An 11,541-nucleotide genomic window follows, 5' to 3' on the forward strand; every position below is an offset into this window, starting at 1 on the left:
CCGGGCTCCCGCCGCTCCTTGCTCAGCAAGAGGGAGCGCGCCCGCAGCGCGGCGTACACCCGCTTCCACTGGCGCAGGCCGCCGCCCGCTTTCTGCAGGGAGACACGAGGAAGGGGGAGAGATTGGAGGGGGAGGGTATGAGAGGCTAAGCCTGCCCTCCCTGCCCCCAGAGCCCAGAGGGCCCTAGGAGCTGCAGACAGTGGACAGTAGTGGGAACCCCCACCCCACTGGCCACCAGGAGACCCCCTGCTCCACTGCCTCTGGAACCTGGGGCAGCCTCCTGCTCACAGTCTCCCAGCTCTCTCAGCCCCTCACTTGCCAGGACACCTGTACCCATCGTTCTCAGTACCCCCCAGGGGGTACTAGCATCTTTAAATACTAGCATCAGCACTAACCGGGTGTTGGCAATGCCCCAGAGAACCAGCAGGGACCTTGGGAGGGCAGCCAGGCCCCACCCAGCACGAGCCACCTTACAAAAAAGTCCTTGTAAAGTCATTCCCAGTCCACATGTGCTCTCCCTCATAGCAAAACTGGTCAGGAGTGTCAACCACACTTGCTCTCCCTGCTTTTTTGCCTCTCGCTCAAAACTCCACATAGCACCCCTTCCCAGGAAGTCACTCACGAGGTCCCCCAGGCACACCATGTTGCCAAAGCCTGTGGCTGCTTCCTGGCCCTGCTCGGCCCTTTCCTTAACCTCTCTGCAGCATCTGGCCATGCCTTCCCTCGTCAAACCCTTTCTTGGCATCCGGGACCCCTGGTCCGTGGCTTTCCTCCTAACTCCATTCTTCTCACTCTTCTCCCTCCCTTCCTTCCATCATTTCCTATGCCAGGGTGGTTTTCAACCCTGGTGAATCACCCCCAGGGGACTTTTGTCTGGAGACATTTTCAGTCATCACACCCGGGAAAGTGCTATAGCATCTAGTAGGTGGAGGCCAAGTCTACTGCTGAACAGCCTCCGATGCACAGGACAGCCCCCACGACACAGATCATCCAGCCCCAAGTGTCAACAGAGCTGAGGTTGGAACCCTGCCCTAAAGGATGGCGAACTCTAGAACTTCGTCCTGGACTCCTCTCCCCCTATGACGTCACCTAGCTGCTGATGCTAAGTTCCAGTGCATCCCTGCCCTAGCATCTCCTTGAGGCGCCCCCCTCTGCCCCCCGCTGTCCTGGTCCTGTACCTCCTGCTCCCTGCACAGAGTCTCTCCTTGCATGGCCGACAGGCACTGCTCACTATGGGGCACTTGATTTTCATGATCAAACCTGTTCTCTACTGCCCCACCCCCATCTTTTCCAGCTCAGCAAATCCACCCAGTTGCCCAGAAACCTGAAAGTTGCCCTTGACTCCTCCCTTTTCCTTACCCTTGACATCCAACCCATCAGGAAGTCGCTACTTCTGCTTCCCAAATGTCAAAAATATCTTCATTTCCCCTGCTACTACCTTGTCCATGCCATCAACATCTCTTGCCCGAACAACTGCACAAACCTGCCCAGTCTCCACTCTTGCCTCCTGCAATCCATTCTCCGTCCGGCAGCTGTAGCCACCCTTTCAAACTGTAAACGAGGTCACGTCTCTCTCTTGCTTAAAATCCTCTCATGGGTTCCCACTGCCCAGGGAATCAAATCTAAGGGTTTCGTGATCTGGTCTCTCCCTCTCCAAACCCACCTTCTCTCCCTCCCTCTTTCTCACTATGCAAGCCATGGGGCGTCTCCAGTGACCAAGCCAAGCCCGTCCTTTCCTAGGGCCTTTGCACTTGCCGTTTCTTCGGCCTGGAGCTCCTTCCCTCACTTCTTCACGTGGCTGCCCCCTTTTTGCCCTTCAGGTCTGAGCTCAAATATCATCAACATCACCTCATCATCGAGGCCTTCTGTGACCATTTTCTTCCTATGGGCGGGCCTCCCCCTCACCCCCTGCTGCCCCATCCTCACAACTTAAAGGCAGTCACGTCACTCTGTTCGTTTTCCCTGAGTGCTTACTGCAATCTCGGGTGAAGCTGGTTGTGAAATTCTCCAATATATGGTAAGATCCTGAGGGCAGAAAGCTTATCTGTCCTCTCGCACTCACAGCCCAGAGCCTAGAGCCTCGAGAGGGACAGGTGAGTTCTCATCAATATTTACTGAAAAGATGGAATGATCATCCTCACAGCAGCCTGAGGGCAGGGGCTCCATCTCAGACTGAGGGCTCCTTCCTCTGGCAGGTAGCCCACCTGCTACTCCACACTAAGCATGATCCTTTGCCCTCAGAGCACACCCGGTGAAAAAACTGTGTGGCTGCCAGGTGAACACAGCCACAGCTGGCCGTGAGCCCTGCCCACCACAGACCTGGGGACCTAAGCAGCATCATCCAGAGCAGGAGACAGCAGGGCCCTCTAGGAGAATTTTAATGTGGGCTGTGGGTGGTGGTTGGTGGAACGCTCCCGTGAGGTAGTGACAAGGGTGGTCCCTTGGGACTGAACCAGGAGGTGACCTTGGACAAGTCAAGATCCCTCCCCTGGCATCAGTGTTCCCTGTTGGTAAAATAAGAGGTGAACTAGCTGGTCTCTACGGTTGCATCCAGCTCATATGCTGGGTCTGTGGCTGCAGGAGCATGTCTCACACACACGCACCCCACCATCTGACAGTAAATGTCTCTGAAAGAGACTGAGGGATGGGGAAGACACCCAGAAAAGGCTGGACTTGTAGGAGCAGACAACATCTGGCTGGCAGTCAGGACCCTAGACAGACCAAGGGCCTGAAGCTGACTTGAGGATCCCTCTCCCAACTCGCAGGCCACAGGGCTAAAGTGATGAGTAAAATCAGGTTCTGGCCAGGATGGGAGTGGAAGCCCTTGTCATCCAGAACTAGTCAGTGAGCATGAAGGGGCCAGCTCTTCTCCCTGCCCAGGACACTGTGTCTGGGCTGCCAGGACCCACCTAGAGCTGGGGGACAGACTACCTGGCCGGCAGGAGTAGCAGTTCTCACAGGCCTTCTGAGGGGCTAACATGTTTGGCTGTAGGGTTTGACCACACCTGGCTCCCCTTCCTCAGGCAAATAGCTGGCTCTGGCTGCCCCTCCTAGGTCACCCCTCCAGGTCTACTCCATCTTTCTGGCTCTCCTCCTTGGCCACCATCCCCTGCTTCCTCTCAAGGCACAGCCTATAACTTGCCCTCTCCTTTGTGTTCTCAACCCTGGCTGCAGGTGCTCGTGTACACCCTGATGGACACATGCCTTCCCCAGGTGGGCCTCCCTCCTGAGTGCCACACCATCAGAGCCTCTGTCCCCAGAACACCTCCACTCTCAGACTCTACAAGGCCCCAAAGGAACCTCTTGGCTTCTCTTCCAGTGCCTGTGGCTCAGGAGAGGATCCCATCAACCACCACCCACAGCCCAAGCGAGCACCCCAGGAACCAGTATCACCTCCCTCATCCTCTCTCACCTCCCAGCCATCGGCAAGCCCAAACCTTCCTTCCCCTTGGATCTCTCTAAATCGTCCCCTCTCCTCGGCCCCATGCCACAGTCTTGGTCAGGGCCCCACCCTTGCTCACCTGGACAACAGCGGTGGTGGCATTGTCTCTTCCTGTCACAGACGCAACACTTGCCTTCTGGGATCATATACTTTCTACCCCCTGCCCCCATTTAAATCCCTGCCAAGACTTGCCCTGAGTGATGAGGCCCTTGAGCAGGCAGCCAATTCCCCAACTTGGCTTCTACCTCCTGCCCTGGATCCCAGCCACCCAGCACCTCCTCCCACCTTTCTTCCAGACCATCCAGGAGCACAGCTCCCCTGTCAGACCTCTCCCCCTCCATCCCAGCTTTGTAGATTCTCATACACCATTCGGGTCTCACCCACCCCGCCGAGGCCTGAGGCACCTACTGTATATTATTGCTCTGGACACCCCTATCATAGTAGTCAGGCACTGGTATCTGTTATGCAACCTGAGCTATTTCTACTCATCATGAACCCCGACAGGGCAGGACTGGCCTGGCTCCCTCACCACGAGATCCCCAGAACCTCAACTGAGAATCAGGGCAGGCCAGGCCCTTAGTCATTATCCACAGACTGGATAGGGGCATGGATGAGTGCCAGCCCTGCCTGGATGACACGTCTCACTTGACTCTCAGCCCTGGGAGTAGAATAACATTGTCCCATCTTATAGATCAGAAAAGTGGGGCCAGAACTTAAGGGAGTTGCCCAAAGCCTTATGCTTGATAAGTGGCTAGGCAGGAATTCCAAGTTTATCTGACTTCAAAACTTATGTTCTTCCCAGGTACAAGACCCCGAGAAGGCAGGGTAGAACATTTAAATGACAGCAATAAGCAGAACAGCAACTCCCCCATGCCAGGCACTGAGTAAACACTTTTGCTTAGATTATCTCATGCAATCCTCAGCAATAGGCATATGAGCTAGGGATTATTATTAGCTCCATTTACAGATGAGGAAACTGAGTCATAGGCAAGGGAGTCACCGAAGCTTCCCCAGCAATTCGTGGTACAGTCAAAAGACAAGCCCGGGTTATGCTAACTGCTCTACTCAGCTTTGCCTGGGCTGCTTGGAGGGACAGTGACGGGGCTGCCTCTCCTCTCTCCGCCTCAGACATGATAGTGGCCTGGAATTTGGAGATTCATAATCCATGGACCAAGGGCCCCACCTTCTTCCATTTGGACCCTGATTATCTCTCCCCACCCCCAGGCCCAAGCCCCCTTCATCTCTCACCTGGATCTCTGGGGCAGTCTTCTTGCCCCCACTTGGGCCCTCTCTAATTCACTCCCCAGAAGCCACATGAAAGTTGCCCTTAGGATGAAGACTTAAACCTTTGCTGGCCTTAAAAGGGCTGACTTCTGCTTTCTTTTGGGGCCTAAGCTCCCCTAAGAGAACTGCCCTGGCTTTGCTCCTTTGTTTTCCATGAGCCCCAGTGGCCATTTTGGGGGGATCTTCCAAAGAAGGACCACTGTGGGATGGTTTTGTCAGAATTTCAAGCACAACTTGATCAGATCCATCCCACAGCACTGACCACCTCTCTGGCTCACCTCTTTTCCATGGGTTCCTTAGGTCCCCCAGGAAGTTCTTCCTAGCATCTAACCTCTACCCCTCATGCTACAGCCTCAGCCAGTTCTGGTTCTCTTTGGCTCCGGAGGCTGTGGGGTGAGAAGCTGAAGAGTTCTGCTGGATTCAGCTTCCATCCACCTTCATCTCATTCCTCCATCCATCTTACCTTCCCCTTCTTGGTGAGGACCTGCTTATAATACAACCACCCTTCTCTCCTGATATCGCTGAAGGTCACGTCCGAGAGATCAGAAGTTGAGTGTCGCTTAGAAGGGGCATCGGCATCTTCAGAAGTGCCCCAGCTATCCAAGGACTGCAGCAAGACAAGAGAGGGCAACTTAAGGTGATTCCCGCAGTGCCAGCATCTCAGGAACCCCATGGACCACTTACAGCCATACAGGCCTGGTGCGTGCCTGTGCTAGGCTCTGCTGTGCTGTGTGGCCTCATAGGCCTTGCTTGCCCTCTCTGAATCATTTATGTTGAGGTCATGAGACGTACGTGCTGGGGAAGCCAGAAAGAAGGCTTTGACCTGCAGACCACATGCCTCGCCACACCAAAATAGCCAATTTGGAGACTCCTTTAATTTTATAGACTTGAAGGAATTAAGGAAACAGAGGAAGTGATTGTGTCAACATAGAGTTAAATAAACAGAGGAAGTGGGAACATCAACAAAGATTTAGTTAGTGTGGCAGGTAGTTATGTCCACAAAGAGTTAAACAGAGGAAGTGATAGTGTCAACAGGACTCCAGCCACAGAGGCGACATGTCAAGGGAGAGTTAAGTAAGCAGAGGAAGTTATAAGGAATAAGCCAGGTGACGATATCATCAAGGTGTCAGGCAAACCAAAGATATCGAGAGTTTGCAATCAAGATGGCTTTTCCAGTCCATCCGTAATCAAAGAATTAAGGCCATTTCAGAACTACGTCTCCCCAGTTTCTGTGGCTGGAAACTCTAGCTTCTCCATCACTCTCAACTCTGTGTCTCCCTCCTCTCCACAGTCCCAGTGCCCTGAAGACACCATGCAAATACTGACCAAGTCCCTCCCTGGTGCAGGCACTGTTTTAGGTAGTCATGGAGATCAAGCAGTGAACAAACCAAATGAATTCCCTGCCCTGGTGGAGCTTAATTTCTAGCTGGGAGACAGGCAAGAAAGGAGATGGATGTATCAATCACAGAACCTAAGAAGTGCTGAGGGAAAAACATAAGGTAGTGAAGGGAGGCATGAAATGTCAGGGGTAGGGGCTGAAATTTCAGAGAAGGCCAAAAAAACAAAACAAAACATGAAGAAAGTAACAAAGTCAGTCATGTGGCTAGAGGGGGCGTGGAAAGGGCATTCTAGATGGAGGAAGGACAAACGCAAAGGCCTCGGCTGGGAGGGTGCGTAGTGTGTTTAAGTGATGACGGAGCCCACAAAAGAGGGCAGGTCATGTGGCTGACGTGAAGGCGAATGGGTACCGGGAGAAAGGAAAGGACAGGAAACAGAGGAGCCCATTTTAGATCACAGAGGCTCTAGGCCTGGACCCTACGCCAAGGGTCCACCCCAGCACTACGACACCCTTGCCCACAGACGCATGCTACTCACCCCATCAGTGAAGAAGCTTCGAAGCATCCTCAAGCTGGGTACTCGGTTTGGCAGGCGCCTGGGAAGCGAGGACCGAGTGTGAGGGATGTGGGAAACAGGACACGCCTGCCAAGCCCCAAGGCTCAGAGGCCTTCCAGGGAGGGAGCTTAACTGCCCTGGTGTTTAAAGGACCCCAGGACTGGGAGGCCCGCCACGGTCCCGTCAAGGTGGCTGTGATGACCCCACCCCTGTCCTCACCGCAGAGCCCTGCCCTCGTCCCGGAAGGTGTTGAGCCCATCATCGCAGGACTTGGAGCGTTCTGTGGTGATGGCCAGCAGGTAGGAGGAGCGACGGCCGGCCTTGATGCTGCCTGCAAAACCACCCACATTGAGCCACAGGGTTAGCAGGGCCACAGGTTTGGGGCTTCCCCATCTGGGCAGGGCCAGGAGGTGACTCTCCCCTTGGAGTCCCAGGAGGAGCCGAAACCAGTCGGAAGAGGCAAGACATCAGGTAGCAGGCCCAACAGACACAATGGGGACCAGGCAGCAAAAGAGAAGGTGCAGCCGAGGATGTGAGGAGCACTTACTGCAGTCTTGGGAGTAATGGCGGCCCAGGGCAAAGGTGAAGGTTGGGGAGGATGGGCTGGTGCCCAGGATGGGGGCCGAGTTCATGGCGCTGGAGACAACAGCGGAGGCAGGGACGTGCTTGGCTTGCAGGTCAATGCTGGGGCTGGTAGGCTCATCTGCTCGAGTGGAGGGAATGGTGGGTGAAGGTGGCAGAAAGCTGAACCTGCTGGCCCCCCACCCCCAGCCTTGCCTCCAGGCCCAGACTGCATCCCTAAGGCCCCTCAAGTCCTCCAGGGCCCTGCTGAGAAATGCCCACAGCTAAAGGTGCCCCACCAACCAGACAGTGGTCACAAAGGCTCAGCCCGTGCCTCCCGCATCACATTGAGGGCACCTGGCGTGGAGCTGGGCCATCTTCCTTAGACCAGGCTCCTGAGGGCAGGGACTGTGTCTCCCCCACCAGCCTGGGAGCTTCTTGAGGATAAAGACCATCTCCAACATCAGTTGGGGGTTCCTTGAGGGCAGAAGCTATGTATCCCTCTCAGACTGGGAGTACTTTGAAGTAAAGACTTCACATCCCCCTCAGACTGGGAGCTACTAAGGCTGCATCTGCTCATTCAGACTGAAAGCTGGATCAGGGAGGCCAAGGCTGGGTCTCCTCTCCCTCACTCCCATTAGCTACCCGACAGTCAGCTCACCACTCACAGCTCCAAATACTATCTCTTCTGGCTCCCGGTCCCATGATCTGACCTCTGATCTTTATCGCAAGCCCCCAGCCCATCCTGCTCCCTCACAGGTGCCTCATATTCAGCAAACCCTAAACCTTTTCCTGTCCCACTCCCTCTCATTCCCAAATGGAAGTGAGGCGCCACCCTCCAGCTGGGCCAAAAACCTGAAAATCACCCGCCTCTCCACTCTCTTGCCTCTCCCTTATCAAACCTCCATTCTAGAAGCAGCAAGCCTTCAGTATTTCCTCTGCCCTCAGGATAAAGTCTGAACTCCCCAGAATCTGACAAGGCTCCTCTGGACCCATTCTGATGACCCAGAAGGGCATCTTACCGCTATCACTTTAGAGTCTATTCTAGTCTCTCTCCCCAGACATTCTTCCCCTAGCTAACTCCTCGTTCTTCAAGGCTTAGCCAAAATCTCCTTTCTCTGGGATTCTCTCCTTGGCCACCATGCCCCAGTCTAGGCTATATGGCCCTTCTCCACTCCTAGAGCTCCCTGTACTCCCATCACACACCCATCCCACTGGATTGTTCTTATCTAATCATTTGTCGCTCTGTTGGACCATACACTCCAGGAGAGCATGGAGCCTAGCACAGTGCCTGACACAAATACTTGATGGATGGATGGAAGGATGGAGGGTGGATGGAAAGAAGGGTGAAAGAAAAGACTGATAGGAGAATGAACAGGAGGACGGACTAAATGAATGAATGAGCAAAGGAAAAAGGGAGGAGGGAAGGGAGAAAGGAAAAGTGGATGGATGGATGAATCAATGGAAGAAAAGAAGGAGGGAGGAAACGAGGGAAAAAAAGAAGAAAAAACAGATAGATGGAAGGAAAGAGGGAGGGAGGAAAGGAAGAGAAGGAGGGAGGGAGGAGGAAAGATGGTTCGAAGGGTAAATGAATGGAAAGATGACAGAAGAATGCAAGAGGGGACAAGAAGAATGGACGCATGGATGGACGAATGGATGAACAGAGAAATAGGCTGATCCCATCAGCATCCAAACCAGAGTTTACCAGTGGTGAAAGGTGGGTGCGGTACGACAGGGCACAGACAACCAAGTCTCCCAAGACAGCCCCCTGCACCACCACTCACCAATGAAGGGGATGGAAGCCAGAGAGTCTTCAGTAGTGGCCAAAGGGGCCACCTTCCTGCCCAGACGTTCCCCTCGCCCACTAGTCTCTGGCTCTGGGGACTCGTCACTAAACCCCAGGTTCATCTGCCTTGCAGGGGGCAGCTGGATCTTGCGGCCCGTTGGAGGCTTCTGCCTCAAGACCACCTCCTCTCGATGATCCTCGGCGGGAGGCTCCAGGCCCCGGGCACTGGGTTCTGGCCGGATAACCCTGGATGGTTCAGAGGCCTCCGGTAGGAATGGTGCAGCGGATTGGGCCAAGTTGAAGGTGGGCAGCCCCCCAAAGGGTGAGTCCCGGAAGGAGAGTGCGTGCAGGAGGCCAGTCCGGCGCTGGAATGATGGGCTGTAGCTCCGGTACCCAATGTATCCAACATCATCCAGGCCCTGCAGACCAGGTGGGGGCAGGGCCTGGGGCCCGGGCAGGTCCCTGGGTTGGCAGGCAGGGGTCCGGGCAGATGGACGCTGGGAAGACCAGCCACAGCGCTCAAAGCGGGGTGACACCAGTGCCCCTGGCCCCAGTGCCTCAGCTGAGTGGGAGGCCCGGCTCAAGTAGTCATCTGAGCGAGCTCGGTGCCAGCCCTCCTGGCCCAACTGGCTCAAGGCACCCTGGGAGGTGGAGCAGGGCCACTGGCGGTGGGCAGTCACATCCTCCAACCGGTCCTGGGAGGCACTGCGGGCCCGAGAGGGCATGGCGGGGCACCGTCTCTCCCCCGCCCTGCGGGGTACCTGGTTCGACAGCCAGTGTGACAAGGCCTGCTGGCACTCCTGTCTGCTGGGGAGCACTCGGCTGCCAGGCTCCGGGAAGGCACGAGGTGTCCGGGGCTCCGAGGGGAGGTGGGGGAAGGCACCAGGGCTGGGGCGGGGCTGGCTCATCCCCAAGGAAGGGTTGTCCAGATGGGCGCGGGCAGCAGATGGGACTCGGGGTCCCGGGTCACTCCAGGCAGCAGGACTCCGGGGGTTACTAGGAAGTGCTGAGAGGGGCTCAGGCACCATAGTGGCCCAGGTGGAAACCCGGGCTGGTGGGGCGTAGGTCTTGCGAGGGTAGCAGATTGGGGGCGGCTCTGGGATGCTTCGGGCCTCTCCAGAATACGGCTCGTTCCCCTTCAGGTAGGCATCCTGGGAGTAGGCCTGGCCAGGGACAGAGGCAGGTAAGCAGAGCTGGACAGGTTCCACAGGGCAGGGCTACAGCAGCCCTGGGAAGTCAGGACACCAGTGAAGGGGACTGAAGGGAGAGGACCAAACAAGGGGAGTCCTGAATGGATGGGGGTAGGACAGTATGCTCCAGAGAGTAGGGGGGATGAAGAAATAAGAGGTCTTTGAGAGTCACACACAAACACATACTCTCTCTCTCTCTCACACACACACACACTCTCACTCACTAGAGAAAGAGCCAGGATTTCTCTAAGACTTATGACAAGGACTGTCTCTAGCCACAAACATTCCAACATCTGTTTTCTGGGGTCCTCCCCCATGCTGGCCTCAGCCTCCTCCCTGCTTCCTTATGTCCAACGGTGCCCACAGCCCTTCGGGCAGAGTTGGGAAACCCCATCAGAGACCAGTCAAGGTGGCAGATGACAGAGAAGGAAGTCAGCTAAGGGGTGTGTCCAGGGTGGAGTGGGGGGGCTGGGGGGCAGGCCGAGCTGGGAGAGCCCAGCTGTCCCATCACCCCTGGATGGGGAGCCAGGGGCCTGCTTCCTGGGCCACCAGGGTAAAGAGGCACTAGCCCACATCCATCTCCCCCTGGACCAGGCTTCGGGGAGGGGCCAGAATGGCTGAGGGGCCTCGGGCCACCTCCCACCACCCAAGGCCTGGAATTTGGTGCTGAGAGCTGAGGCTGACGCTGCATTGCTGAGGAGTGACAGGGCCAGCGCCTAGGCCGGCCAAAAAAGGAGGCAGCCCCCCCTCCCCCGCCAGAGGCCCATGGCCCTGACCTAGTCTGACCCTTGATGGGCTGCCCAGGGGGCCTATCTCAGGAGAAGTATCAAAGGGTGGGAGGGTGAAACCAAACACGCACACACACACACAAACACACACACCACACTACACCACAGGAGACACAGGAAAATACCCACCCAGAGACACACTTACACATGCATAGTGAAACACAATGAAACACACACACAAATAACTACATCTTCAGTCCAGGGCACACGCATCCTGTGACAAGGATGAGCTAAACCACACCCCTGCACACTCAGCCCCCTTCCGAATAACACACTCAGGCCAGGGACACTCACATACCTCTCCTTCCTGTCATCCTGCCGGATCCGAGGGCTCCCCGCATCAACGCGGTGGCGGCAGCATCACGCCGGCCCCCGCCCTCCCCCCGCTCCCCGCTAAGCCCCGCTGACCACCGCGCTGGTCCTGGCCTCCGCCAACTCCCCACACCCCCAGTCTGCCCTCCCTGCGGCTGCTCTCAGCCCCCACCGGCTTTCTCGGCTGGCGCTGGCGCGAGGAGGAGGAGGGAGGCAAGGATGGGTGTGGAGGGGCCTCCTAGCGTCGGCAGTGGCGTCAGCAGCTGCCTCAGCCCCATTGGCCTC

The 11,541-nt window shown here is 56.2% G+C and overlaps 1 protein-coding gene across 1 annotated transcript in view; it reads right to left on the bottom strand.

Moving 5' to 3' along the window:
• Positions 1–11,541, bottom strand: part of ARHGAP23 (Rho GTPase activating protein 23) — a 65,472-nt gene that overhangs the window by 23,685 nt on the left and 30,246 nt on the right. The window contains exons 7-11 of the mRNA XM_015599107.2: positions 8,965–10,129; positions 7,167–7,322; positions 6,839–6,950; positions 6,602–6,659; positions 5,190–5,333 (exon numbers count right to left, since the gene is read on the bottom strand). Of these exons, the coding sequence (XP_015454593.1) occupies positions 5,190–5,333; positions 6,602–6,659; positions 6,839–6,950; positions 7,167–7,322; positions 8,965–10,129 (1,635 nt within the window). The remainder of the gene's footprint in view (positions 1–5,189; positions 5,334–6,601; positions 6,660–6,838; positions 6,951–7,166; positions 7,323–8,964; positions 10,130–11,541) is intronic.

The sequence above is a fragment of the Pteropus alecto genome, unplaced genomic scaffold (genome assembly GCF_000325575.1).
Source record: "Pteropus alecto unplaced genomic scaffold, ASM32557v1 scaffold98, whole genome shotgun sequence".
Taxonomy (NCBI): Eukaryota; Metazoa; Chordata; class Mammalia; order Chiroptera; family Pteropodidae; genus Pteropus; species Pteropus alecto.